A 27,641-nucleotide genomic window follows, 5' to 3' on the forward strand; every position below is an offset into this window, starting at 1 on the left:
TGCTGTTTCAGAGTTAACTCCAGAGCCACTAGGTGTTTACTGCTGAAGCTTCCATTTATCTGTCTCAAAGTACTGGTGCCATATTCATACTGAGGGTGTTTTGGTTACTGCTGCTATATTTAGTTGTTCATTCCAATTTCAATTATGATTGTGAGTTATTTTAGATGTACTAGTATTTAAGTATTTGTGGGGTTGGAAAGACACTGGTAGTATCTTATCGTTCAGTGTTAGTTAACTAACGATGCTGATGCTTCTATGAGATGGATTTCTGTTGCAGTTGTTTTCTCATGTTGATAGGACTGACTTTTCACATTAAATTAAAATACTATCTGTTGCTTTGATATTTGTCCTGATATTGCTGCGCTGACTGTATGCAAAGCTGGCCCAGCCATGAAGCAAATGATGAGCCTGCATAAGGGTGGACTGGCAGGAGGAGCAGCAGATTCGGTGTGCCCATCACATTCGGTCAGCTGCTGCCACATTCCTCCATCCTGCCGTGGATACAAGCTGCATTCACCTGCTTCCTCACCCTACTCTGTCACATTTGGCATATTCCCCAGTATGCTTGGGTGGGGGAGCATTCCCTTATGGTGCTGTAATTAGTTCCCAAGCCAGGAAGTGCAGGATGTCTGGATTTATTTAAAGAGACCATGAAAAAGAAAAATCTCCTTCATTCACATGGTCCCTTTAAATAAAACCAGAAGTCCCACACTTCCTGGTTTGGGGATGCCACAGAGCACAATAAGGGGCTTTTTCCCTTCTCGAATGCACTGTGGCAGAGATGGGGCAGCGTCAGGTGGTGAGCCTATTTGTGCCAGCCTGACTGGAAATGTCGGTTTTGTCATTCCCTTTGAGTTTTCCTCAGGAAGGAAAAATCAGGGTATACATATCTAAAATGAAATGAAAGGGGTGTACTTAGAGACAGCCAGAGGCATAGCTAGGACAGAACCTGAGGGGCACCTTCTCCGGGTGATATACCGGCAGGCACATGACTGCCTCTGTTTCCACCCTAGTTACAGAGGAGGCACTGGTGGCTTTGTCCCCCGTCCCCCCATTCCTGATCCTGTGGAGGCTCCTCTTGAAGGGGATCCTCCATAGGAGAAGGAACAGAGGCACAAAGCTGCTGCTGTGAGAACCCCTCCTCCGGAGTGAACTTGAAAGTGACGCCACTGTGCCACGGCGTTTTGCCTCTTGAGACAGCATTCTGTTAAAAACAAAATCCTCATCAACAGGACTCACCGATAGTTACAAATCTGCCATCTGGCTTCCATTTCATGGTCACGTGAGAGTATGATGCTTTAATGGTGCGAGGAGATAAAATCCAGAAACTGATCTTTATATAGTCACCAAGTATGAGTTAATAGGTTATTGTAAAAATGGAAGTTTGATCTCTTATATTGTTGAGCCAGAGTACTTAGATTTATGGTTACTTATGGCCAATCATCTTCTCTGCTACACAGGGCCATTGATGCAGTGTCTGCTGCATCCTGTGAGCCAGCTGGGGACCAGGCCAGTCAAGAGAGGTAGGTAAAGAAAAATTTTATTTACCTCCTCAGCTGCTCCATGGTCCCCTATGGGACTTCTCAAGGCCGTGCCAACAATTTTGCTGGCACAGCTCTGAGGAGCCTGCCAGAGTAGTGTCTGGGCCAGGAGTCTTAGATATTGCAGGTGCCACTGCCACAGAGATCTGCTTCCACCTCAGCAAAACTGTGCTGGTGGCTGACCTGCAGAGTGCTATTGGTGGTACACAGGCTTCTAGGCCTTGAACCAGTGGCAACACTCCACAGACTGTCAGACATGCTGCTGCAAAAGCAGACCTCATGTTCCTCTGCTATATCCTATGGAAAAGATTGGGCCATTAGTCACAGTGCAGTGAAGAATGTGGAGGTGATGATGCTAGAGCTGCAATGTGCTACTTTGAGAATTGATTCTATAAAACTTCCTTCTAAAAGCTATCAATTTCTATGAATACAAACAAGGACATATACTTGTAGTGGCATATTATGATGGAGTCTGATCTTTACACATTTCTCCATAGCGCATACAAATAGTTGTTGGTACAAATATTAATCAAGTACATGAATATCATTACTGCTCCTTAGCACCCTGCGGTGAGAGTCTGCTGATGTCTGCAGTACTATGACATTTACAGTGATGTTCCAAATTGCTTTAAGTGTCACATTAAGCAGATTATAAAATGCTACAGACATTTTTTTTCTTTTTTGCTTAACTCTGTAAATAACCAAAGAAAAACCATCCTTGAAACTAAGAAACACAACTTCTCATTTTGCTTTCTAAATAACAAGCCGAAGAGTAGATTTAAAGGATATTCTGCCATTAAAAAATACTTTTAAATTCTGTTAATTTCCTTTGTACCTGCATGGCAAGTTTAAAATCAGTCTAGATGAAATGCAGATTGGTCTCTATAATAGCAACCACATGGGACCTCAATCAAGATTGTAACTGCAGCAGGAGTGCTTTGCTTTGCACCTGTTACCGTTTCATCTGCCTCCCCCCCCCCCCCAATAAGGTGCAGAATCTTGACCTGTGGATCCCGCAGCAGGCCTCCGGTGCCCCATGTTGCCAAGACATCTCCCACACAGAAGATGTCTGGGAGACTGACAGAAGAAGTTGTTATCTTTGCAACATACACCCCAATAATGACCAGAGCCATTATTCTCTTCTGCCCAGGTGATCAAAATAAAACAATGGGCACCTGGAAGTCTCTATATAGCACGTGCCCCTTGTAGTAGTGCTTGAACATGCATCTGATCCCCTTAAAGATGGTTGTGTCTGGGGTCAGATCCTGCCTTACCGAGAACTTCTCCTCTTTGCTGCCTGGGGAGGGTGAAACTGGACAGATAATTGACCCCAGCTTGATCCTGACTACATTTTCTACCTCTGACTCTTCTGACCACTATCCTTGCCTCATCTCATTTCATACTTGACCCAGCCATTTAGTCCTGACCATGTTTTATCTCTTGTCCTTCTGATCATTGTCTATCCAAGCTGGCACTTGACCTCAGCCTGCCTTGTCACCATCTGCTGCTCTGGTCCTTTTGAACTGTTTCTGCTTATTTTCTCTCTCGCGCTCTCTCTCTCTCTCACACTCACACTCACTCACACACCCACACACTATTTGCCTCAGAAGGGAAGTTCCCATTGGCACAAAATGGAAAAACCAACCCTCAGTCCCCACCATTCTGAAATTGTCTTGTTTGACCCTTAGATTCCCATAGATTTTGAAGCCCTTACTCTTTAGAACCCTTCTTGGAAATGGCAAAGTAGATGTCATATATTCATGCTATGAGAAGCCTGCAGCTAGAAATCTGACTAGCTATGGCAAATCAGTGTATGTGGAATTCAGCCTTGTCCTTCCATACTCCCAGCCCTCACTGCTGCTTAGGGTTATCAGGTCAAAACACTGCAGTGAAGATAGATTTCACAATTGGCAGAAGTCCCCTTCTAAAATTTTATAAATTAAAATCATTTTTATCCCACCTTTCCCAAAAAGGGGGCACAACCAACAATCCACAGTGCCCCAAAGCCCCATCTGCACTCAGTGTTCCAGAAGGATACCATGATCTATGACACTGAAAGGCAGCTGAGAGGTCCCACAGAAGCAACAAGGATGCACAACCCCTGTCTAGTTCCTGGCAGTCATCAACTTAGGCAACCAAGGCTGCTTCAGTCCCATACCCTGGCCTAAAGCCAGACTGAAATGGATCCAGATAAACAGTCTCATTCAGACATTCCGGGAGTTGGACTGCTACTATCCACTCAAACACCTTGGCCCAACGTGACAGGCTAGAGACTGACTAGTACTTGTTCAATATGGGGGGATCTAGGGAGGGCTTCTTCAGAAGAAGCCAGAAAGGGCAAGGATCAAGCAAGCCCATAGATCATCGAACACCTCTAAGAATTATGTTGCAGAAGAGAACCCTACAGGAACTGTTAAATGTAAATACCTTAAAGTTACAGCAGGCTTTGCCATGTTCTAAACCAGGGGTGTCAAATAGACCTTTGGGCTGGATACAGGCTGCTGAAGGTCTTTATCCAGCCCCTGAGACAATTGGGCTCTCCCAGCACCAACATCAGTTGCTCTCAGCTGAAGAGCTGTGAAGTGATGTATTAGCAGATGTGGCACTACTGAAGGGGTGGTGTTGGGAGAACCCAATTATCATGTGGGTCACCCTTTCAATGGCACCACTTCTGCCAAGGCACTGGAAGAAATGGAAGGAGGCCTCAGAAGGCAAGAAGGGTAGGAACAGACGGTATAGGCACAGGCACAGCTCAGAAGGTACAGGGGACTGGGCAGACCAGGAGGGGTGACAAGGGGGAAGGAAGGTGCTGCCAAGGCACTTGCGAGCTCAATTATCACGCAGGCCTCCCTTTCAGCAGCGCTGCTTCTGCAAGGCATCACTTTGTAGAGCACCTTTGCAGAGTGAGCAGCTGATGCTTTGTGGCCTGCTGGAGGTGGTGGCTGGGGAGGAAAGGAGAGTCATCCTGCTAGAGCTCAGCTTCCCCCAGAATGAGGCCAGGTGTCGAGGGAGGTGGCCACACTCCTGGCTATGATGAAAAGTTCTTGGGTGCTCTTCAGCCTGCTCGGGGGGGGGGGATGCCCTCACGTGTTGCTTTGCTCTTCGGCCTGCTTGGGGATGAGTGGGCCTTTGCTCATCACTTAGTGTTTTTGTTCATCAGTGAGAACATGAAGTGACAAGTGAGGGCCCACCTCCCTGGAGTGGGCTGAATAGCAAAGCAGCAAGCTTTACGCAACCCCCATGAGCAGCCGCCAGCATCAATGGAACTTCACCCTCTTGCTGCAGCCAGCGACAGCACCGTCTTAGGGTTGCTAGCACCTGGGGCAATCGACTCCAATGCCCCCCACCTTGTTATGCCACTGTATAGCACAACATGATACCAAACACTAGGATTGCACAGGTTAAAGGATATATCTTCTCTTTGTGCAACTCTTCATACCCCTGAATATGAATTCATCCAAAGGTTTGCCTGCCTGGAAACTTCCTGAACTTTAGCTTGGGTGAACTTGCACTGACATTGCTCCTCCACCATGTATGGGGCTGTAATTCCCTGTTACAGTCAATGAAAGGGGTATCAATGCAGACTGCAACTTTTATAGCTCTGATCCACTTCTCAAAACAGCCATGCAAATACATCCTTCATCTACAGTCATAAAACATACATACTTATAAGCAAATAGTATATTTAAGACCTGGGTACGCCTTATTCCCCGTTTGTATCAGAACAATGGAACTATTGTTTAAACAGGTGTCTTCAGTAAACAGATGTTAAAACTGAAGTGAATTACAATGGAACAATCTGAAATTTCCATTAAAAATGTCATGGTTTCTTAGTGCCATTTCAGAAATCAGTTCTCCTAACAATCACTATTGCAGTCAAGACTTATTAAGAACTGGAGATGCTCTGGCCAAGAGTTATCAAACATAAGGCCCGTGGGCTGGATATGACCCTCCAAAGTTCTTTATCTGGCCTACATAACTGGGCTCTCCCAGTTCCATCCTTTAGCAGTCCCACTTCTGACAAGGCTCTGGGAGGAAATCATGGACAAAGCCCTCAAAAGGCGAGGAACGCTATGGGGGAAGGAAGGTATTACCGGAAGTACCCGAGAACTGACAACACGTTGATATACTGATGAGCTGACCCTCGGTGGCAGAGAGGAGTTGCCGTCAAGTGGAGCGTGGGAGGCGAAGGGCCAGAGAGAGGCCAGACTGGGAAGGAATCCAGCTGGAAGGAGGAGTTCTATGAAAGACTAGAACTATTCAACTGTAAAAGTCCCTACGGGGGTTTAGAACAGCCTGCCTATGTAAACCGCCTTGGATTAAAGTCTGAGGAGAAATCTGACGACCAAAGAAAGGCGGTATATATATACCTGTATGTATAAATAAATAAATAAATACAAACCAAGAGGGGGAGAAGCTGCTGAGGTGCAGGGAGAGCCCAATTTTCATGAGGGCTGCCCTTTCAGCAGCACTGCTTTCTGGCAAGGTGTCACTTTGCAGAGAACTTCTTAACTACAGAGCTGCAAAGTCATGCCATGGCAAAAGCGGTGCTGCTGAAAGGGCAGTTGGCATGATAATTTCATGATAAATCTTGAAAATATGATCAAGATTTGTATATTTTCTTTTCTGCCATTTGCCGCTAATAAGTTCCTACATGAAAACAAAGTGCTTATTTTTGGCCATCATTGGCTTAATGACATCTTTTCCTGCTTAATGACATCACTTCCAGCCCTCAGCAGGTACCATCAATGCTATTCAGCCTGCTGTATGAAATGAGTTTGACATCCCTGCTTTAGCCCATCTTTCTTCCTCTCCTCCCACTTCCGTTCTGCACCTTTTTCTATTTTGAATCCAAGGAGTGGAAAGAGGAAGGGAAGCAGTGTGGGTGACAGTTTATGTGCTGCTGGGGAGGGGCGAAGCAGGAGCTGGTGGTCTGACATGCAGGGAAGTGTTCAGCCTGACATAACTAAGCAGCAAATCTCACTAACAGAAGGGTTGTAAGGGTCACTACTACAGTCTTCTGGAAGCTTCTTGCAAAGCAATTTTGAAGATAGTTATTTGACAATATTATTTGTTTTCCTCCAGATGCTCATTATTTTCATTTAATAATTTTCTTGCTGTTAGAAATTCTATACATTCATATAAATGGTTTGACAGGTACACATTGATATCCTCAGCATAATTTTGGACAATGTCACTGTTTATTCAGTGACAGCTGTTTAAACCGAACAAGGGGGGAGCATTAGTGTGCCTTTTTATGAACAGACCAGAGCTTCATAGACCGGTTAATCTTTTCAGTTTTTCTTTTATTTTGTTTGCTAAGCAACAAATGTCATGGGACCCATTTTGATCTCATTACTGTGTTTTCTCTTCATTCTTTCAGTCAGAAGATGCTTGGGTGCATTTTGAATGACAGATGGTATTATTTTAAAAGCCTTTGGTTTTGGGTGCATAGGGAATTTTTATTTTCCTCACCCAAATCCTGAGTAAAATACACTGGTTTAAAAAAGAAAACAAAACACAATTCTGTTTATTCTTGAGGGAAAAACTATGAACTATACATCACTTCAAATAGTAAGCTCTGTTAGTTTTAATGAAGATATCAATCACTGATTATTTATAGCACTGACTTAGATCCCAGCCTACTACTTTGCTTGTGGAAGGTCCTTCCATGAACAGAAGGAAAATCACACTTGTGGGAATGGTCCCTATGTACATGCAACTCTCCTTCCAGACATGGATCAGAATGGTAAGCTTGGTTCAAAGCCACCACAGCAGTAGTTCCCAAAATTTTCAGAGCCACTACCCACTTCGTCCTCCACTGAGAATGGTGTGATGAAAACCATAAGTGCCCTTTTTTCTATTTTTAAACAATTAAAAGTGTGGGAAGCCCTGCAAGGAGCTCCTCAAACCCCCTTGGGCCCCCCCAGGACGATGGCACTAGAGGCTGGTGAGTAAAAAAAAACTCCTTCCATCCCTGATAGAAGCATGATCCTGGGGATGGCTCCCTTCCCCCTTCCTTTAAAGGGACAGGACAGGGCTTCCCTGGCCGGGGCGTCACAACTCCCCAATTTGGGAAGTCCTAGGGCAGAGGTTCTCAAACTGGGGCGCTATGACGCCCCAGCCTAAGAACCTCTGCCTTTGCCCCTTTAAGTGGCGGGAAGGGGGGAATGCAGCAATGCAATTCCCAGGACGTGGGTCACATTATTTTCAGATTGCCAGCAGCTTAGGGAGTCCTATGGAGGCTTCCATGGCATTCCCTGCACCCCCAGGTGGCTTCTGCTCCTTCCAGTATGTCAAAGGAAGCCTCTTGGACCCCTGGCAGCAGCGCAATCCTGGGGATTGCGTCGCTGCATCTCCCCCTCCCCCACAACAACTTACTGTGGTTTCCAAACTCTAAGAAAGTTAGAGTTCCTAACTCTAAGCCCTAAGGTAACGTAAGCTCTACCTAACCTTACCTTAGGTTCTAAGGTAAGCTCTAATGTAAGGGAACATTTGTTCTCTTACCCCAGGTAAAGGCGCTGTGGCCCCAATGGGTCTCCTCAGAGCTGCGCCAGCTATTTTGCTGTTGCAAAACCAGAGGCCCAGGCTTTCTGGCCAGAGAAGAGGCCTAGGATTCGGCAGCAGTCTACTGCAATCTCCACCCCTGATCCACTCTCCTCTCACCCTGAAAAGCCATTCTGATGGCTTGTGGAGAAACTTACCACTGGAGCCATTCTAGCATCATCTTCTCAGCCCTGACCTCAGTGCTGATCCAGCAGTCTTACAGCCAGCACAGAAGTGCCTTACAGCACTTTTGTGAGAGTGGTTACTAGGGCAGTGCAACAGCTGCCAGTACTTGCCTAGAATAGGATCAGGTTCTGAGAGAGAATGACAGCTTAGGAGTAGGTCTATGAAGGCTGGTGAAGGCCTTACAAGAAGTTAAGACCCTTTGCAGCTAAGCAGATGCAAAGGTTGCTCTGGGACTCTAGTTGCAATGGCTGTGTGAGAAAAGTCCTGGAAACGAAAGGCCTAATGTATCACGGAACTTGTGGACCACACCATGGAACTGGCAAACATGACTTATGACAGTGTGGAATCCTGCTTTTATATGCCACCCTCAAATGGTTGCAAGCTTTCCTGTTTTACCATATTAAATCAACTGTTCCTGTTAGCTACGTGTCAGTATTAGCAGCACTGAGGCTGCTAATACCAGAGACTTCAGCACTTGCCTCCTGTCCTAGGTGCACAGGCACCGTAGTGAATCAATGCCATAGGCTAAGGGCTCCCCTGTTAGTCTAGGCCAGTGATGGCAAACCTATGGCACGCGTGCCACAGAGCGCACTCAAAGCCCTTTCTGTGGGCACGTGCACTGTTGCCCCAGCACAGAGTTTCAACCCCAGAGAAGCCCCAGAGAGCCATGGGGCTGGGTTTTTGCGAGGGTGCCAGGCGTGCCATCAGCAGTGGCAGCGGCTCTGGAGGCCCGAGGGGGTGTTGAATGCGAGGGGTGGCCTCTGCACCCGGCCCCCTCCTGTGCCCCCAGGCTTCCTCAGCCGGAGCGGGGATGAACTGACAGCGCCAGAGCTTGGTGTGTGTTGGCTGCCGGACTGAGTGGCAGGCTGTTGGGGGCTGCTGTCTGCTGCCTTGGTCGGTCGGTGGGTCTGCGGGCGGGGTGGTCGCTGGAGCACCTGCCCCCGCCATGAACTAGCAGCAGCAGTTGGCCATCCAGGCAGATACACAGCTCTTAGATTTGGGAGCACGTCATCGCCATCAAAGCTGGGTCACTGCTCTTCAGTCGCTCTCGGTCTCTCTGTCCTGGGCATGTTCACTAGCTGCCTGGGGGCTTCATCCCCGCAAATTGGGCATCAGGTGGAAGCTTCAGGCTGCAGTCCTGTCCACACTTGCCTGGGAGTAAGCCCCACCAACTATAATGGGGCTTACTTCTGAGTAGACAGGCATAGGCTTGAGCTCTGAGGCTGCAGTCCTGTCCGCACTTGCCTGGGAGTAAGCCCCACTGACTATAATGGGGCTTACTTCTGAGTAGACAGACCCTGAGAGCCCAATCCTACCCAACTTTCCAGCACCAGTGCATCCCAAGGTAATGGACCAAATGTTCCCATACATTAAGGAGGCTTCTGTGACTACCCCCCCCCCCAACACAGGAAGCAGTACATACTTCATTGGCACAGCAGCAGCAGCAGAACTGGAAAATTGGATAGGATTGGGCCCCAAGTCTGTAGTTGTCCTCATTCCACCCCCACCTCTCTTTCACTTGGGTGTGAATCTGGTGCAGGCTCTCTCAGAAGTAAGCCTTTTTTCATTGTAAACTGAATTCTGAGTAAAGTGTCACAGGATCACTCTGCACATTCCCTTTTTAGTTGTGCCTGCTGCCCTATTCCTTTGCTGTTGTATTTATACAGGGGGTGGTAATAAGTATTAATAAGTATTTATGCAGCACTTCAAAAATGCTGCCCTGGCATTGTCTTGTCCATACCTGCAGTAACTCTCAGGTAGGACAATATTATTATCCTCCTGTTGCAGATAGCTGACATCTCAGCCACTAGACTACACTTGCTAAGGTTCATTTCTCCCTAGTGCGTGGAAATGCCCTTCTTATTCAGTATAACTTTTGTAACTTCCTTATGTTTAACCTTGTCTAATTGGATCCTGGGCAATCCAGTCATCTTTTAAAGTAGGGGAAAGCAACTGTGTACCCTCTTTACCTGCGTGAAACACTTGAGAAGATAGAAGGGATGACAAAGGACAGCACAGTTAGTTCTGAAAATGAAATCCTTAAAGTGTGGAATTCTCTGCCAAATAATTTTAAGTCAATGAAAGCACTTGGGATTGCTTTGTTTGGATCATCTTATGCTTGTGAGCAACTGTTTTCAGCTTTGAATGATATCAAACCTGACACCAGAAACTAACAGATGACCTGAGTGCTTCATGTGTTGCTCTCAAATTTACAAAGTATGAGCCAAGGTTAGACAAATTAACAGCATGCATACAACAGCAAAAATCACATTAATGGTTCAAAAGCAGGCCAAATGCAAACTTTGACCTTTCAATAAAAAGTTGTATCACTGAAAGCTCTGTTATTGTGTTTTTCTTTAAAGACAAAAGATGTTAATGTATGAGTTGTTTTTTCTAAACTAAAACCTCAGTATTCAGGTTAAATTGCCGTGTTGGCACTTCGCAATAAATAAGTGGGTTTTGGGTTGAAGTTTGGGCACTCGGTCTCTAAAAGGTTCACCATCACTGGTCTAGGCCAAGTCATGGAACACCACAAGTACGGAAAAAGTGTTCCAACCTGGGGAGAGAGAGGGCTATATGCTTTGACAACTCCATATTTAGAGACTAGAGCAACCATTTTCAACCACTGTGCCGTGGCACACTGGTGTGCTGCAAATGGTCCACAGGTGTGCCACAGGAATTTGGGGGAAGGTCATTTATTAATAGGGCCAAATGGGAGATGTGAGCCCCCACTGGCAGCATGGTGTGCTTTGTCAATTGTCAAAAACCTGGTGGTGTGCCTTGACAATTTTAGTGCCTTGTCAGTGTGCCATGAGATGAAAAAGGTTGGAAACCATTGGACTAGAGCAGGGGTGCCCAAACCCCGGCCCGGGGCCACTTGCGGCCCTCGGGGCCTTCCAATGAGGCCCTCAGGGAGCCCCCAGTCTCCAATGAGCCTCTGGCCCTCCGGAGACTTGCTGGAGCCCATGCTGGCCCGATACATCTGCTCTCAGCATGAGAATGACTGTTCAACCTCTCACCTGAGCTGTGGGACTAGGGCTCCCTCCACTACTTGATATTTCACGTCTGTGATGCAGCAGTGGCAGAAAAGGAAAGGCCAGCCTTACTTTGTGCAAGGCCTTTTATAGGCCTTGAGCTACTGCAAGACCTTCATTCAATCATATGTCCCATCTCTAATAAATTCATTTATGTAAATTTCTTCAAATTTGAAACGTAAATTAATTCTTTTTTTTCCAGCCCCCGACCCCATATCAGAGATGATGTGGCCCTTCTGCCAAAATGTTTGGACACTCCTTGACTAGAGTAAAACTAAATGCTCACAAACCTTGTGCTTGCTAAGTTAGTGAGATAGCTTCATGCCCTCACCCAGTACTTTTAGTCCCAGTCACCCCGTGCCTTGGACCTTGAAGGTCCACAGGGCCAATCTGCATAAATACCGTTATCTTGCAAGAGCAGCAAAATGTGTCTGGAGAAAGGATATCATTACAAAAGAATGGGTAGAGGGGCACTTGGGTGAGGCAGGGGTGGAAATTTACTGAGCTTTTGCCTGTTGAATCGTATTGCTTTGAACTGAATGTAAAAGGCTGGCTGCATCCAGCTGAACTTTGCACATGATCTGAGAACATTCTCCTTGCACCTTGCTGGTTAACCTGCACTAAATAGCTGTTTTTGCACCTTCCACTTAGTGTGTTATTGAATGGGGGCACACTGGGTGTGATTCTATGCTGCCCTCAGGATTTCTTTTTTTGGGGGGGGGAGGGGGAGAGCAACAAATTTATCCTCTCATTTCACTTCAGGATTTCTTTTGTTTGTCCCTTCTCTGACTCTTTTCCTCTCCTGGGCATGTTCTTCTGTCTCCCACTAGATGGCCGTGTTTACAGAATGGCGCCTTTCTCTCCCCTGAAGACGTCTAGATATGCTTGGTGGTGCTGTTGATTTGGACGTTTGAAAGCTTATGATAAGGCAAATTTTGTTAGGAAAAAGTCAACAGATATTTTCTCAGTTGTAGAAAAGAAATTTGCAGTTCACTTTGTGTAAATAATTGTGCAATTGAGTTTTGCTTGCATGAATGGTGGCAGAAGTTAAGACTAAACTGGGACACTCAGATACTATCAGCCAGTAAACCTTCAGCGTAAACCTTTGAAAATATAGATTCATGGTGCAATTCTGGACATGTCTACTCAGAAGTAAGTCCCAATGCATTCAGTGGGACCTACTCTCAAGTAAGTGTGCATAGAATCACAGCCTTAAGGCAAGATTGAGATACAATGGAAGGAGGGTCCTGGCCTAAAGCACATCAGTTTTAGGCTGTCTCCTGACATGTGGGTCATTTCTCCCCCTTCAAGAGCCTTGGCCTGAGAATGTTAGATGAATTTAAAAAAAAAGGATTGACCTGTATGACTGGATGATAATTCCATGCAAGGTTGGACTGCTTACATATAATCAAGTAAAGGGATTTAAGCAGCCCAAGATTGTGAGACAGTGCACAGAACTGCACTTGACTGTGAAAGCAAACCTGAAATTGGAACACTGGGCCCTAGCCAATAAGACACACACTAATGTGTGTTTTTTCCAGTATGAGAAAATGCTTCAGGGATGGTATATGCAACTAAGCATGGAAGTTCTTTTCTGCTTCAAATACGCCTTGATTCTATTCATTGAGTACTTTCCCCAAGACATTCTAAGACTTGGGTTTGTTTGTTGTCGTCCCCCAACCAAGACTTCATTAATAGCATAACCTGTGCATGTTTACTTGACAGTAAATACTACTATGCTAAATTAGATTTACTCCCATGTAAGTGTACATAGGATTGAGGTTGAAAACTGCAACCTAAAGTCACGTGAAGAAAAAATACAAGCTTTGTATCACATATGCAGCTGGAGCCAGGTTGATTCAGTTCAACCGTTAGAAGGGAATTGGAATCAGAGTTGGAAGGGACCTAGGAAATAATCAAGCCCCCTAACAACACAGGCTGTCTGCAACGACAACATCCCTGATAGACGGCTATCTAGTCTCTGCTTACAGCCCAATCTTATCCATGTGGGCTGATGCCAGACTTGGCATTCTGATGGCGGAATATGCTTTATGGCCATCATCACGAAAGGCAGTGAAGCTGGAGCGGCCCTGTGTAGAGTGACAGCTTGGAGACAGCCTGCCACCAAGTGGGCAGGGGAGGTGGGATGGGCCGAGGCAGGATGGAATGGGATGGTGACAACGGCAGGGAGGAGTGTGGATTGGGTCTTGGTATGTAGTGGTTTTGGTGGCAGTGGTGATAGCCTCATCTTCCATATGACAGCCCCTCAGATATTTATAGATATACATTATGTCACTTCTTAACTGTCTCTTCTCCAAACATGCCCAGTTCCTCAACTTGTCCTCATCGGATATGGTCTTTAGTCCCTTCGTCATCCTAGTTACCCTCCTCCGGCCCTACTTCAGTTTGTCAATATCTCTCTTAAGCTGCAGCACTCAGAAGTAGACACTCAGAACTATTCCATGTGGGATCTGACTAAAGCAGAATTCAGCTGTACCATTACTTTTCACGATCTCAATACGATTCTGTTGATGCAGCCTAGAATCTCACTCAGCATTTTCACTGCCATGTCACACTGCTGGCTCATGTTTAGCTGGTCGTCCACCAGTGCAAGAGCTCACTGCATCACCCCCATGATGGACCTCCTCCCATACCAGACCATACAGAATTACAATATCATATGCACAACCTAAAAGCAGTGGCATCACTAGTGTTGGTGTCACTCCCATTAACTTTATTTTTTAAATATAGAAGAGTAGAGGTGACCCAACAAATCAGGAACCAACCAAAAACCAGTGGCCACCTTGATGACACTCATATAACTGAATAAGAGTTCTAATATCAACAGTATTTATTTATATAACATGTTTCAATGGAAAGTTCACAAAGTGGTTTACAGAGAAAAATTAGTTTAATATTAGTTCTAATGTTAGTTCTGATACATGGAAATGAGAGCTGGTTCATACTAACATCTTTTTGGTTCTTTGTTGTGTCATAACACTTCATTGGCTCTCATAACAATCACTCTCAATGGTCCTTTATAAGGAAATCTACTTTTTGATACATAAGGCAGTTGTGATTTCCTTTTCTGGTTATTTGGCTGTAACTTTTGATAGGCTACAGATAGTTCAGAGCGGTTTGTTTCATTGCATTCTGCATTAATTTACACATCGAATGATATATAACCCAAGTGTGTCACCCGGTACGGTCCACATCCCCCTCATGCCCTTAGCAATGTCACTGTTTTTCACATGTACTCCCTGCATTACAATCTCTGCGCATGAACTGGAGGTTGTCCATGACTTTGTGTACCTTGGCTCAATGATCTCTGACACTCTTTCTCTCGATACCGAACTAAACAAATGCATCGGTAAAGCAGCTACCACGTTTTCCAGACTCACAAAGAGAGTCTGGTCCAACAAGAAGCTGACAGAACATACCAAGATCCAGGTCTACAGAGCTTGCGTCCTGAGTACACTTCTATACTGCAGTGAGTCATGGACTCTTTGCTCACAACAGGAGAGGAAACTGAACGCTTTCCACATGCGCTGCCTCCGACGCATTCTCAGCATCACCTGGCAGGACAAAGTTCCAAACAAGACAGTCCTGGAACATGCTGGAATCCCTAGCATGTATGCACTGCTGAAACAGAGACGCCAGCGTTGGCTCGGTCATGTCGTGAGAATGGATGATGGCCGGATCCCAAAGGATCTCCTCTATGGAGAACTCGTGCAAGGAAAGCGCCCTACAGGTAGATCACAGCTGCGATACAAGGACATCTGCAAGAGGGATCTGAACGCCTTAGGAGTGGACCTCAACAAGTGGGAAACCCTGGCCTCTGAGCGACCCGCTTGGAGGCAGGCTGTGCAGCATGGCCTTTCCCAGTTTGAAGAGACACTTGGCCAACAGTCTGAGGCTAAGAGGGAAAGAAGGAAGGCCCATAGCCAGGGAGACAGACCAGGGACAGACTGCACTTGCTCCCATTGTGGAAGGGATTGTCATTCCCGAATTGGCCTTTTCAGTCACACTAGACGATGTTCCAAAACCACCTTTCAGAGCGCGATACCATAGTCTCTCGAGACTGAAGGTTGCCAACAACAACTATTGCTCAGGGAAGTACCTCCACTCTTATATACTATATGTGTTTCTGATTTTTCTACCCAAATGCTGAACTGAAAAATTGCTGCAATGCTGAACATTTACTCCTGTCAAAGTCTTGCTTGCATTTGCCCAGCTTCCTATCCTATTTCCAATTCTGTCAAAATCATCTTGTGTCCTCTTCCTGTCCTGTTAGCCGCTCTTTCCAGTTTGGTGTCATCTGCAAATTTAATGAACTCTTCCTCTGTTCTCATTCAAGTAATTTATTGAACAACACTGGGTCCAAGAATTCCCAACTACAGGAAGAGTTTAGCAACAGAGTAGCATTTTGAATTTGTCTCCAGTGGAGACAATGGCCACTGCCTCCCTGGCATGTGATAGACTAGAGTTCATTGATTTTACTACAGAAGGGGGGGGCCACTGGAGGAGGAGCAGTGTATCTAGGTTCTTACTCTGTAGCATCCTTTGCCTAAGGGTGAATCTATCCCTGCAAACTGAATCAGTATTTTCCTTTGTTATGGAAGCAATAAAATCACTTACAGCTTTCCAGTTGCAAGGTACACGTCTGTTTGTCCATAGGGTATTTAGTCAAATCCATACTACACGCAATTGTTGCTGTTATCCTTTAAAAGCAAAGTACAGATGGTTACCATCTATGCATAACACTGAGCACCAAAAATAGCAACAAATTATCCTGCTTATCTGAGCTATTTTTTGAGTGATAAAACATATGGCTAGGGGAAACATCAGCTGATGTTTTATGAAAAGAAAGCTGGGAAGGTCAGCTCCTTGTGTTTAAAAAAAAACTGTGTCTAGGCAATTGTTCTCTAATTGCAGACACAGTTTTCGTTTACAAGGAGTCTCGGCAATAATATTAACAGCCAAATTCTATCCCCATCATTGATGATGACGCAGCTGTGCTGACAGTGTGCATGCTGCAGCCAGTGGTCATGGGGAGATGAATGAATGGTTGGCAACCTTCAGTCTCAAAAGACTATGGTATAAGCCTACAGCACCAGGTATTCCCAGGCGGTTTCCCATCCAAGTACTAACCAGGCCTGACCCTGCTTAGCTTCCGAGATCAGATGAGATCGGGCATGTGCAGGGTAACAGTTGACCAGAAAGCCAATCAGAGGTAAATTTAAAAGAAAACGACTTCCTTCTGGGTAGGTCTCTTGGCCACTTAAGGGACTCCTCAGACCCATGACAGCTACATAGCTTGCATAAATTGAGAGAATGACGGCGGGTTGGGCTGAAAAATGGGAATGTCTAATTCTAGGCTCACCTGACAGTCTTGGTGACTTCAGCTGTCCCATCACAACCATGGTGGGGAAGCAGTCACCAACACCATATGGCCAATGTCTGGCTGTATGTCAGGTCTTTCCACTGTCCCCTGGGCCATCGAGGCAAGGGTTAGCTGCTCCTTGCAGAACAATCCCCCCCCCCCAACATTCTGGTGTGATGCTGGCCCTTTAACCACAGGACTTGATCAAGTAAAGTAAGTAGAGATGGAGTAGCCCAGGAAAGGGAGGGCTCAAGGTTTCATAAGGCACTCTGGACAGGCTACTTGAGGGTAGACAAATACCTGAATCAGGCACAGTATCAGCCTAGGAAAACAAATATATATTTTTGTGCCAAAGTTACCCAGTGTAAAGTAGTGGAATGTATCAGAAAAATGCCACTAAAATAAGTTTCAGCAGTGGGCAAGCAGAGTTATTTTGAAAAAGCAGAGATCCCATAATGAACATACCGTATGGCATAAAGGACTGTTCCATTGGGATATATTCTTATTAGACGGTTTTCAACAGTGATGTCATGAAGAAATGACTTTTTTGAGTCCACTATAAAGGTGTCCGGTACCCACAGCATTTCTACAAGACGGCCATCTAAGCTCAAACTCTTATTACCCTCAAAACAAAGACGTTCATCTGTCCATCGCTGTCTTAGGAATATAGTAGCTGTGTAATCCTACGAACAAGTAAATACAAATTTCAAAAAAGGTTGCAGGAGAAAGTTAGCCCTTCCTTGAGCAGCTTAATGCATGGGAACAATTTAAGGAAAAAATTAAAAGCGTAATTGCTGAAGTGATAGCTCCACACAACCAGCAGAATGCATGTTTATTTCCATGTTTGGCCTGGCAGCACCAGAGATGTTGTGTCAAAAGGGGGTTGTGCAATGAAGCTGAATAGGCTTCATGACCAGCTAAGGCCTGCACATCCTCCCTTTGCAACTTCCCCACTGAACAGGCTTGCATACCCTGGCTTGCATTCCACTAGTCGCATTAGATGATTTTAGGTAAAACTACGTACAAAATAAATTGTCATGGGGAAGGAGGAAGAAAATAGCTAGGCAACTGCATTGCCCTATTTGTGTCCTCAACCACTAAATTCAGCATCATTAGTGTTCCTGCACTCTTTGGTGCCCAGAACTCAGAGAATTTCTATTACTTTAAAAAAAATACTTCTTAAACTCACATCTTTATGGAGCATAGGAAGAAACACCTGGCAGTGTCAGCGTCAGAGAGCGACACTGGGTCAGAATGTGGGCTAAGTGCCAGCAGCATCACTAACAGACCCAGCTCCCTGGGGCAGTAACTTCACAACATCACATAACATGGTGATTCACTTCCGGTTTCACCCAGAGAAGGAGGTAGCGCTGGCGGCGGCAGCTTTACAGACTTGCTTCCACCTCCATTCCTTCTCCTGTGGTAGCGTCCCCTTTAAGGGGGTGCCGCTGAACAGAAGGAACAGGGACAGCCAGATCCTGAAGCTGCCAAAACACAAGGTATGGCGTGCCCATTCCCATTTCTTCAGTTCAGTTGTGCCTCCTTCAAGAGGCACCCAGGGCAACTGTCCATATCTGCCACACCCTAGATGCTAAGTACACATTGGTTGATAAATGGATAGATTTCAGCCATCCTGCCTGCAATAAATGCCCTCAACAGCAACCTATTCCAGGGCCATATTAACCCATGGCTGAGACCCTAGGCTTTCAGGTATTTCAGGCCCCCCCCCTCTCTCACACACAAACACACACACACCCCTGTGGTGCAGGGTGCAAAATGCCTTTAACCACTGGAGCCCGAGGGCACAGGTAACAGTACCTCAGCAAAAAAAATAATAATGATGATTAACCCCTAGTCCCTGCAGGGACCTTAGGTTTCAGTTTAGTCAGCCTTATGAATAATATGGCCCTGACCTGCTTCTTGCAATCTAACACCAACCTCAACAGCAGTCTATTGCCCTCAAATTATGGCCCTCTATATTCCAGTTTCCCAAGTTCCAATTTCACAATTAAAAAAAAAAATCCTGCAAACAAAACATGTTGTATAAAATACTATAAGCAACTTGTTTGCATTCTAGAGCCCAGTGAATGTTAGAGCATTGCCAGAGTTAAAATATACATGGATCTCAACTACAATTTGGATGGAAGACCACTGGAAGCTCCAAGTAAGGGTACAATAAATATTTTTTGCAGTCTAAGTTCACTTATAAGTTCTAAGTTCCTTTATATAAAGCTGATGGAACTGAAGTTTGGCAATAGCTGACTGGCCCCATAAATCATTTAATTAGAGGGCAGTTCTCCTGGACCAAATACATTTGGTCAACTTAAGTTTTTACTTTTCAGTCGGCTGTTCAAAGTCAAATGTGACTTGCCCAAGAATGAAACAGATTTTTCCATATAACTCCCACTGGTATGTGTAAAAGTTAAATAATTTTCCTGTACAAAATGAACAAGGGTGACAAAACACAATCGTTTTACTCTAAAGGGGAACGTACTTTCTTCAAAATGCAAATTTCAAAGTAAAAAGGACACCAGTACAGCTCATAATCCTCAAATACTGTTGTTCTCTATGGGCACAATCCTAAGCAACCCTTTGTCTGGCACAAGTCCCTTGCGCTGGCTGAAGAGTGTCATGTAAGTGCTGTAAAGCACTTTCGTGCCACACTTCGGGGAGATAGGCTGTTGCACAGATGCGTGCCAGCTTCCCTGCACTGATGTGGGCTCTGGAAATAGATAAGTTTACATCAGCCAAGCTTGGCTGGCGCAGGGTTCTGGGGGGGGGAGCGAGGGGAGGGCAGGGAGGAGGTGGGAGAGAGACATTTGGGGCAGGGGAAGGGCGATTTTGGTGGAACAGATCCAAGTAGCCCCATCGGGGTTGCTGCAGCTCTCCCCAGGGTAAGGGGAAAAGTTTCCCCTTGCCGCGGACCAAAGCTCAGACAGCCCGAAGTTTGCACTGGATATAGCTCAGGCCTACCAGCCTGCCTGTTCCAGCTCAAGTTAGGATTGCACTATGTATTTCTCATGGATGCTGCACAAGAATTGCAAATTAGTGACTGTTACTCTGAATTTATTTTTTATTTATAAAAAAAAAAACATACTGCCTTTTTCAGCAAAGGTGTCCCAAGGCAAAAATAAAAAGCAAAAATAAAACAAATCATTAAAATCACAGTCAAAAATATTATAAAAGGTAGCTAAAACAAAATGACAATCCAAAACTGTTGTTGGCATCCTTCAGTCTCGGAAGACTATGGTGTCACGCTCTGAATGGTGGTTCTGGAACAGAGTGTCCTCTCCAGAGCGCAAAGCCTGGGTAAAGTAGGTATGGAGGATAGGCTGTTACCCATGCAGCAAATCCCCCCTCTCCACGTCGCTGAAATGGTCCAATGGAAAGGCAGAGGCCAATACGGTTGGTTCCTGCGGCGTCGCAGGAGTTGCCAGAACGTGACTGTGTTCAGCCATGAACTGCCTCAGGGACTCCGGCTCTGGATTTTGCCTCGAGGTTGACTGAAGCCTTTTCCATAACTGGATGTAGCCACAAGGCAGTGGAGGTTTGGGATCAGAGTTTTCCTTCTCTCAGATGAGCTGCCTTCCCAGGCTGACGAGTCCCATCTACCCACTGACTGTTTAGTCGCCTCTTACGACAAGTACAGCCAAACTGAGGGCCTATTCTTATCCCCAGCACCCAGGGGTAAATCCAAAACTAAAGCCCCAGAAATCAACAACCCAGCCACCAACCAAGCAGCAGCCTTCCCCATGACAAAAAGAAACAAACAAAAAAACAGAAGTAGGTTGCGATCACATTTTAAAAAATATTCCAAGATGTGGGGAGCCCTGCAGAGGGCTCTGTGGGGTTTCCCCACACACCCAGGAGGCTGGCACAAGGACGGTAAGTTGAGAAAAGAGCCCCTCAGTTCCCAGGAGTGGCGTGATCCTGAGGACTGTGCCACTGGCTCCCCCCCCCCCCCCGCAAAGACATAGTGTTTCGCAAACTCTACATGAGAATTTGCGAACCACTGCTTTACACATTTGGTCAGTTTTTTTCCCTTACATCAGATTTAAAAGAAATTTGTTCCCTTGCATCTGGGAACCTTACATCAGCATTTGTTCCCATACATCAGGGTAAGCCGCCACATCTCTAATGGGTATATTCAGGCCTGTACCAGCTCCTTGGCTGGTGCAAGTTTGAGTGAACCCAGGGGGGTGGATTGAGACAAGAAGGTGGATACGATATTGACAGAGCTGCTGTCACCAATAACCGCCCCCTTCCCACTCTCAAACCCCCCCTCCACCCCAGTCCCAGCTCTGTTTCCCTCCATTCTCACCCACGAAACAACCCCACCACTGTTGTTATCTTGGAGTGGTTTGGGCAGGCTGTCAGTGCACCAGGAGCTGCAGGCAATTTCCACTGCCAGATCCCTGGTGCCCAGCAGTGACCAGTGCCTTTTCCAACAAAGCTGCTGTATTTAAGACAGCAAAAGGCAACTTCCACTATTGTTCTGGATGCATATGATTCATGCTAGTTTAATAGCAGAATGGGAAGAACAAACAAACAAACCGAAACACAACACAATAAAAGCTCAGTTGACTGTGCTAGTCAAAGTGATGATGACGGTAAAAAAATTTTCCCCAAGTTTCCACAAAATCAATACATAGTGGGTCCTCCTTGTCCATGAATTCAGAACCTGTGGATTTGACCCACCATGGGTTCCGAACCAGTGGCTGGAAGACCCAAAGAGGACCTCCAGACGTGACTGAAGTGCCTTCTGGTCGTGTCTGGAGGTCCTCTGTGGACCCACCTGCGTATCTCAGTATCCGTACGCTTGGTGTCCGCAGGGGGTCCAGGAACAGATCTGCCCTGGATAATGAGTTCCAACCTGTAACCGTATATAAAAGTTAGATTTGCAAATACACAGCCCGAACAAGAATCAGTGACATGTTCCTTATTCTAAAAGCTAGCACGCAATCAATATTGGAAGCAAAAGAAACAGTTTCCTACTTTGAGTTAACATGAATTCAAAATAAGAATATTATACCATATTTATTTCTGATATTGTATCAATGCTTGCTATATCCAGACTCATTCCTACTGAGACAGGACCATCTGAAATAGAAGCACAAACACACATACAGTAAAATTTATCAACTATACATGTTTTTTGACATGGAGGGTTTCATTCATTCACAACCAACAGTATTAATCTAATCTTTCTGCAAATTAAAGTTGGATGATTTATTTCCTGCCTTTTTTCCATGATGGAACGCAAGAAGGCAAACACCTTGGTTCCCAGGTGATTAATAGATATATTTGATATGTACCTGATTAATTTTTAAAAGCCACTTATAAACGGCAGGAAAATTCTACCTCTGGAAATTGCAGAATCCATTCACATGCACTCACATTTATTTATTTTTTGCAGTTTTTATCCATAGACCTTTTTTTTTCCTATGGATCATGGAGCAACACCCACCCAAACTGCTCCTAAGCCAATTCCCAAAGTCGTTAGGGGATTTGACATAGAGCAGTTTAACTAGCAACAGCTGGTGGTATGTAGGCGATCCCCCCCAGGTTTTATTGGGGGGGGGCCTACGGTACTGTTGTCAAATCCCCAAGCTGCCTTTTTCTTCCTATCCCAGGACAGTTCTTAGGAACAGCTTGTAGATTTTGTAGAGGCAGCTTCAGAAAACCACAAAAAATGCATTTGAAAGGAACCCACCCTAAAAAAGTATGAGCCTAGGCATGTCTACTCAGAAGTACGTACTACTGAATTCAGTGGGACTTAGTCCCAGGTAAGTGTGCAAAGGATTGCAGTCCTAATTGCCATCCCAAGGCCAAATCTTCCATATACCAAAGCAGCTTGGCTAATAAAGCTATCATTTTAGGATTGTAGCACATCCAAAGTTGACATGAGAATGCCAAAGTTGACAGCAGAATGAGTCAGAGATGTTTGTGCCACACTATCTAGCCAAAACTAAGCACTTTGACATATCTTTGATATCAAGACTAGATACTTAACCATGTGTTTAACTCTCTCCCATTGAAATGAATAAGACCAAGCATATGCATGTAGATGTAGGAAACCCAGTTGGCACAAGTTTCCCAGATGTATACTGAAATATACATACTGCAGAGGTTCTCAAACTGGGGCGCTGCAACACCCCAGCCTGAGAAGTTTTGCCTCTGACCCCTTAAGGAGTGGTTGCTGGGAAAAGCAACAGCATGATCACCAGGATTGAGCTGCTGTTGGGGGGATGGTGGGTTGGGTGATTTTGATTTACCTGAGCCAGATCTTGCCTCCTGGAGGTGCAGAGAGCCCTGCTGAAATTTCTGAAGCCCCCCCCCAAAAGTAAACAACAATTGGAACCGACTTCCTGTTTTTGATTGGGAGGAGGCAGAAACTGGCTCAGGTTAGTGAAAATCACCCCCAGTCAGCCCTGGCAGTGGCTCAATCTAAGAGATTATGCTGCTGCCTTTGCCCTGCCCCTGCACACATTTAGCTCAGTTTTCAAAACTCCTATGGAGTTTGAGAACCAAGGACATACTGTATATTATTTCCACACTTTTCTCTTCAAAGCCATCAACTTTGACTGGATTGTGTCCTTTGTATAACATCCTTCTGTTCTATACTGATACCTTGCCTATCAAAGGTGATGTGTACTGAATAAGTATTTGCTACATCCAGTTGGGCAAAATGGACTTTACATCATCATAGAACAAATAAGAAGATGGTTTCTTTTCTTCTTTTTCGGTGGATTTGGACAATTTAAGCTGCAATTCTATACACACTTTCCTGGGAGTAAGCTCCACTGAACACAATGGGACTTACTTCTGAGTAGACAGGCATAGACTTGCACTGTTAACCATCCAGATAGGGCTAACCTGTGACAGAGATGCCCAAAAGCAGTCAACTGGGAGTCTAATTTCAATCAGGGTTGTGTTTCTGTGGGAGAGAGATCTGCTCCCTTTTCCCCAAATCCAGCTGTAATCCAGATTTCTACCCCCTGAAAGTGTTAAGCACAGAGGAAAATGTCAGTGAATTTCTTGAGTATCAAGAAACTTATTGAATTTGTTCCTCCTTTTTTCCAATAGATGGCAGTAGATAACTCTTGCCTTTTTTTGTTTTTGTTTAGGAAGTCCAACATAGACCATTAAACAGAAGTGAAAGCTTTAATTTGCAACAAATACCAGATCAATACATATAAACTAAATTACCCCTTTTATCCAGTCTTCTCACATTAAGCAGAGAAACAGAATTATACAGTGAAAACTATCTCCTGACAGAAAAACAAGGAGATATAGGATATACTACAGCTCACCTATAACATGAACACCTATGGGCCATACATAACCACATAAAGGTGCTTCAGTATACTACATTCTCCTTAAACAAAAAAAAAAAGAAGAAAATGGCTATTAAGCAGTTGTAGGAAGAAGAAAAAAGTGGGACTTCAATGCTCCTATTTAAAGCAGCTGCAGATTATTGACATTACTACAGATAACAGGGATGAAAATAGTATTTTCTAACTCTGTACAGCATTTTCTAACAAGTACAGTATTTCTAACTCTGCAAATTTGAATTTTGTCTTTTTTTTTTTTTTTTACAATGCACGCTTTGGGCCAGTTCAGACATACAAGCTCATAATCTGATTACTTTAAGCTATTTCTGTCCAACATTGCACATACACAACAGGGATCAAATATGTACAGCTGTGGGCTGGGCAGAAATGGGTTCTCAAATGCGTTAAAGAGCCATCAGAGACCTAACAGAAGTTCATATGCCCCATAGACCTAATATTTTTTCAGTGGAGGCTGTTTACACAATCAGCAGTGAGTCATCAAGTAATCCCTAATCATGCAGTTTACAGGTATGTGTGAACCAAAACACTGTCAATGTATTCGGCTTGATCCAGCAGTTCCTTACAAGCACAAGGAACTCCAGCACACTCATGGAGCTCTTCCTACCAGCAGGTATCTCTTGATGGGGAATTACTCCAGGTGATCTTGTAAACACCTACCAGCTGAATATTATCCAGACTACATTGGTGAAATGGACACCAAGGTTAAACTATTTAGAGCCCAATCCTATGCATGTTTACTCAGAAGTCCTATTATACTTAATGAGGTTGCTCCCAGGTAAATGTGGGTAGGACTGTAGCCTTAATGAGCAACCTGCTATTATTGCACCGGTGTATCCTCAATATTCAATGGTGCATATATTCAGAAGAGCCCCTTTTCAGTCCAACTGCTTTTCAGCCCCACCACTGCTGACACTGAGTTTTCATGGGAAGGAACAAAGAAACAGGAAGGAGAAAAAGATGACAAACACGGAAGAAGATCTGTGTAGAGATGGAAGCATCCTTTTTGGAATGCATAAAAAGTACTTCTAGAACAGTGTTTCCCAACCAGTGCTTTGTGTACCATCAGTGGTATGAGAAGTGGTGTCTGGTGGTACGTGCGACACCCCTAGACACTGCTGCCTGACAACAAGACTGCAATGTGACAAACAGTGGCAGGAGGTTCAGCTCAATGGGCAGAGCTCTAGTGCGTGGTTTTCGCAAGCTTGAAAAATCAATCCCCTCTTAAAGGCATCTAGGCCAGGTGTCATCACTACATCCTGTGGCAAGGAGTTCCACAAATTAATGACATAGTGGTAAAGATATTTTCTTTTGTTCTAACTCTCCCAACCCTCAATTTTAGTGGCTGTTCCCTGGTTCTGGTGTTAGGTACAGTGGTTCTGGTGAGCAACAGAGCTGAAGCACTGCTTGCTAAGAGACATAGTATGACAGAACAGGAAGTAGTTGCTGGGTACACCAGGTCCATACAAGTAATGTCAAAACATAGTTTAGCATTATGTCTGAAACCACCCTGTATGTTTTGCTTGTTTTGTGCCAAGAAGTGCATAGCAGAGCTGCAATTCCACAGCCAGCATATTCTTGACGAAGTCAATGATTCCAGTATAGGACTTTTCTATAGTAATAAAAGTTGTTAAGTTTGGAAACTTAGCATGCCCATGGAGTATGGTTCATTGCCCAGTTCAGTCCATGGTGTGCTTTGATGCACTGTATTTTATTCTCTGTGTTTAAAACATCTGTCTCCCAGGGCAACAGGAGAAAGAGAAATCAGTACTAAGAACATCTATCTCCACATTTGTATAATTCATTTTAGAACCTGGAGAAGGGTATGTTTAATATGAAATTCAGCACATTCCTTTGAATTATAGCACTTACAAACAACGTCAAATAACCAACTCTGATATAAACATATCACACTAAATTACTGAACTGGCAGATAACAAAATTTGTGACTCCCAACTAATATACATAGATTAAATGATGCTGGTGCATGATTTGTCAAGGGTTGTTCTGAAGCCTCCACTGTACAGCTGAAGAGGTAAACTGGATTATTTTTCAGTTTTATTTTTTAAAAAATTTCAAACAGAAACGTGGATTGTTTCTTCAGCAACAATGTCAAAACAAAAGCACCACCACTGCCTCTGGTTGTGCAGCAATTTCCTCTATTTTTATTATCAGGGTCTTGGAAACCACCTGAAAATACATAAGGGATGGCAGCTGCTACAATTTAAGACCACTGATCTAATGCAGTGGTTCCCAAACTGGGGGGTTTGGGACCCACCAGCCAGGGAAGCACTTATACCTGCTCCTTTAAGGTGTGGGGAGGGCAGAAGGCAGCAACACGATCCCTGGGAGCATGCTGCTACTGGGGACAGGAAGGGTTTATTTTGACTTACCTGTAGCCAACACTGAAGTCCAGGGAGCCCTCCACAGGGCTCCCCATACCTGCAAAAGTCTTATTTAAAAAACTGGTACTTTTGGTTTTCACAAGCCTTGCTGAGGACTCCTCAGGCTTCAGTGCTGGCTACAGATAAATTAAAAAAATCCCCTTCCATTCCCACCAGCAGAACAATCCTGGGGATTATATTGCTCCCTTCTCCACTCCCATGCATACACTTACAGTGCTCCCAATTCCCTTGTAGGAGTTTAAGAAGGCCTTATCTAATGTAGGGCGCAATCCTAACCCCTTATGTCAGCAATTTCCAGCACTGACATAAGGGCAATGAAGCTCTGAGGAAAGGGAACAAACATTGCCTTACTTTGAGGAGGCCTCTGTGAGTGACACCCAACTGCAGGATGCAGCACATGTCCCATGGGCACTGCTATATCAATGCTGGAAAGCACTGACATAAAGGGTTAGGATTGCGCCCATATATGTACAAAACGTGCCAAATTATGTTTGAGTGAAATGGTCCTTGGAGCCCAAAAAGTGATTTCATGAGGTTCCAAAGTATGGATAGAAGACAGCTGCTTTGAACGCTCACCAGGGAGATAAAGCAGGATATAAATTTGTAAATAAATAAAATAAATAAATAACATCGCTTCCCTTCCAGCATAAGGCAGGATTGCTAGCAATGTTTTCTAGGTAGGCTGTACTGAATACACCAGGGGTGGCCAACCTTTCAACTTTAGGGCTTCTCGTTCTTTAACAATTGTGTAGAAGAGGGAATTTCAGCAGGTGCAGCTTATCATCTGACAAGTTGTGCCTGCTGAAATTCCGGCCCTAAAGTTGAAAGATTGGCCACCCTGGCATACACTATGCTTGCAGGTCACTATGGCCGCAATCCTATATACCAGGCCTTTTCAAACTGGGGCGCTGTGACACCCCAGCCTGTGAGCCCTGGCCACTTTCCCCTTAAGGGGCGGGGAGAAGGCAGCAATGCAATCCCCAGGATTGTGTTGCTCAGAGGGCTGCAGGGAATGGCATTTACTTACCAGTCCCTGCAGCAGCCTCCTGGGGGTGTGGGGAGCCCTGTGTGAGCATCTGCAGGGCTCCGCAGATCTTGAAAAGTGAAAATGCAGCGATCATGCTCCACTTCTTGTTTTGCGGAAGTTTTGTTTTCAAACTCCCTGAGAGTTTGAAAACCGCTGCTATATACAT

General features: G+C 45.0%; 1 protein-coding gene and 1 pseudogene across 1 annotated transcript in view; both read right to left on the minus strand.

The window, feature by feature from the left end:
• The window catches only part of LOC136644909 (gamma-aminobutyric acid receptor subunit pi-like), a 50,358-nt gene that overhangs the window by 15,277 nt on the left and 7,440 nt on the right, over positions 1 to 27,641 (minus strand). The window contains exons 3-5 of the mRNA XM_066621121.1: positions 21,724 to 21,791; positions 17,157 to 17,374; positions 15,947 to 16,029 (exon numbers count right to left, since the gene is read on the minus strand). Coding sequence (XP_066477218.1) covers positions 15,947 to 16,029; positions 17,157 to 17,374; positions 21,724 to 21,791 — 369 coding nt within the window. The remainder of the gene's footprint in view (positions 1 to 15,946; positions 16,030 to 17,156; positions 17,375 to 21,723; positions 21,792 to 27,641) is intronic.
• LOC136646640 (5S ribosomal RNA) lies at positions 16,411 to 16,532 on the minus strand (annotated as a pseudogene).

This window comes from Tiliqua scincoides, chromosome 3 (assembly GCF_035046505.1).
Source record: "Tiliqua scincoides isolate rTilSci1 chromosome 3, rTilSci1.hap2, whole genome shotgun sequence".
Lineage (NCBI taxonomy): Eukaryota > Metazoa > Chordata > Lepidosauria > Squamata > Scincidae > Tiliqua > Tiliqua scincoides.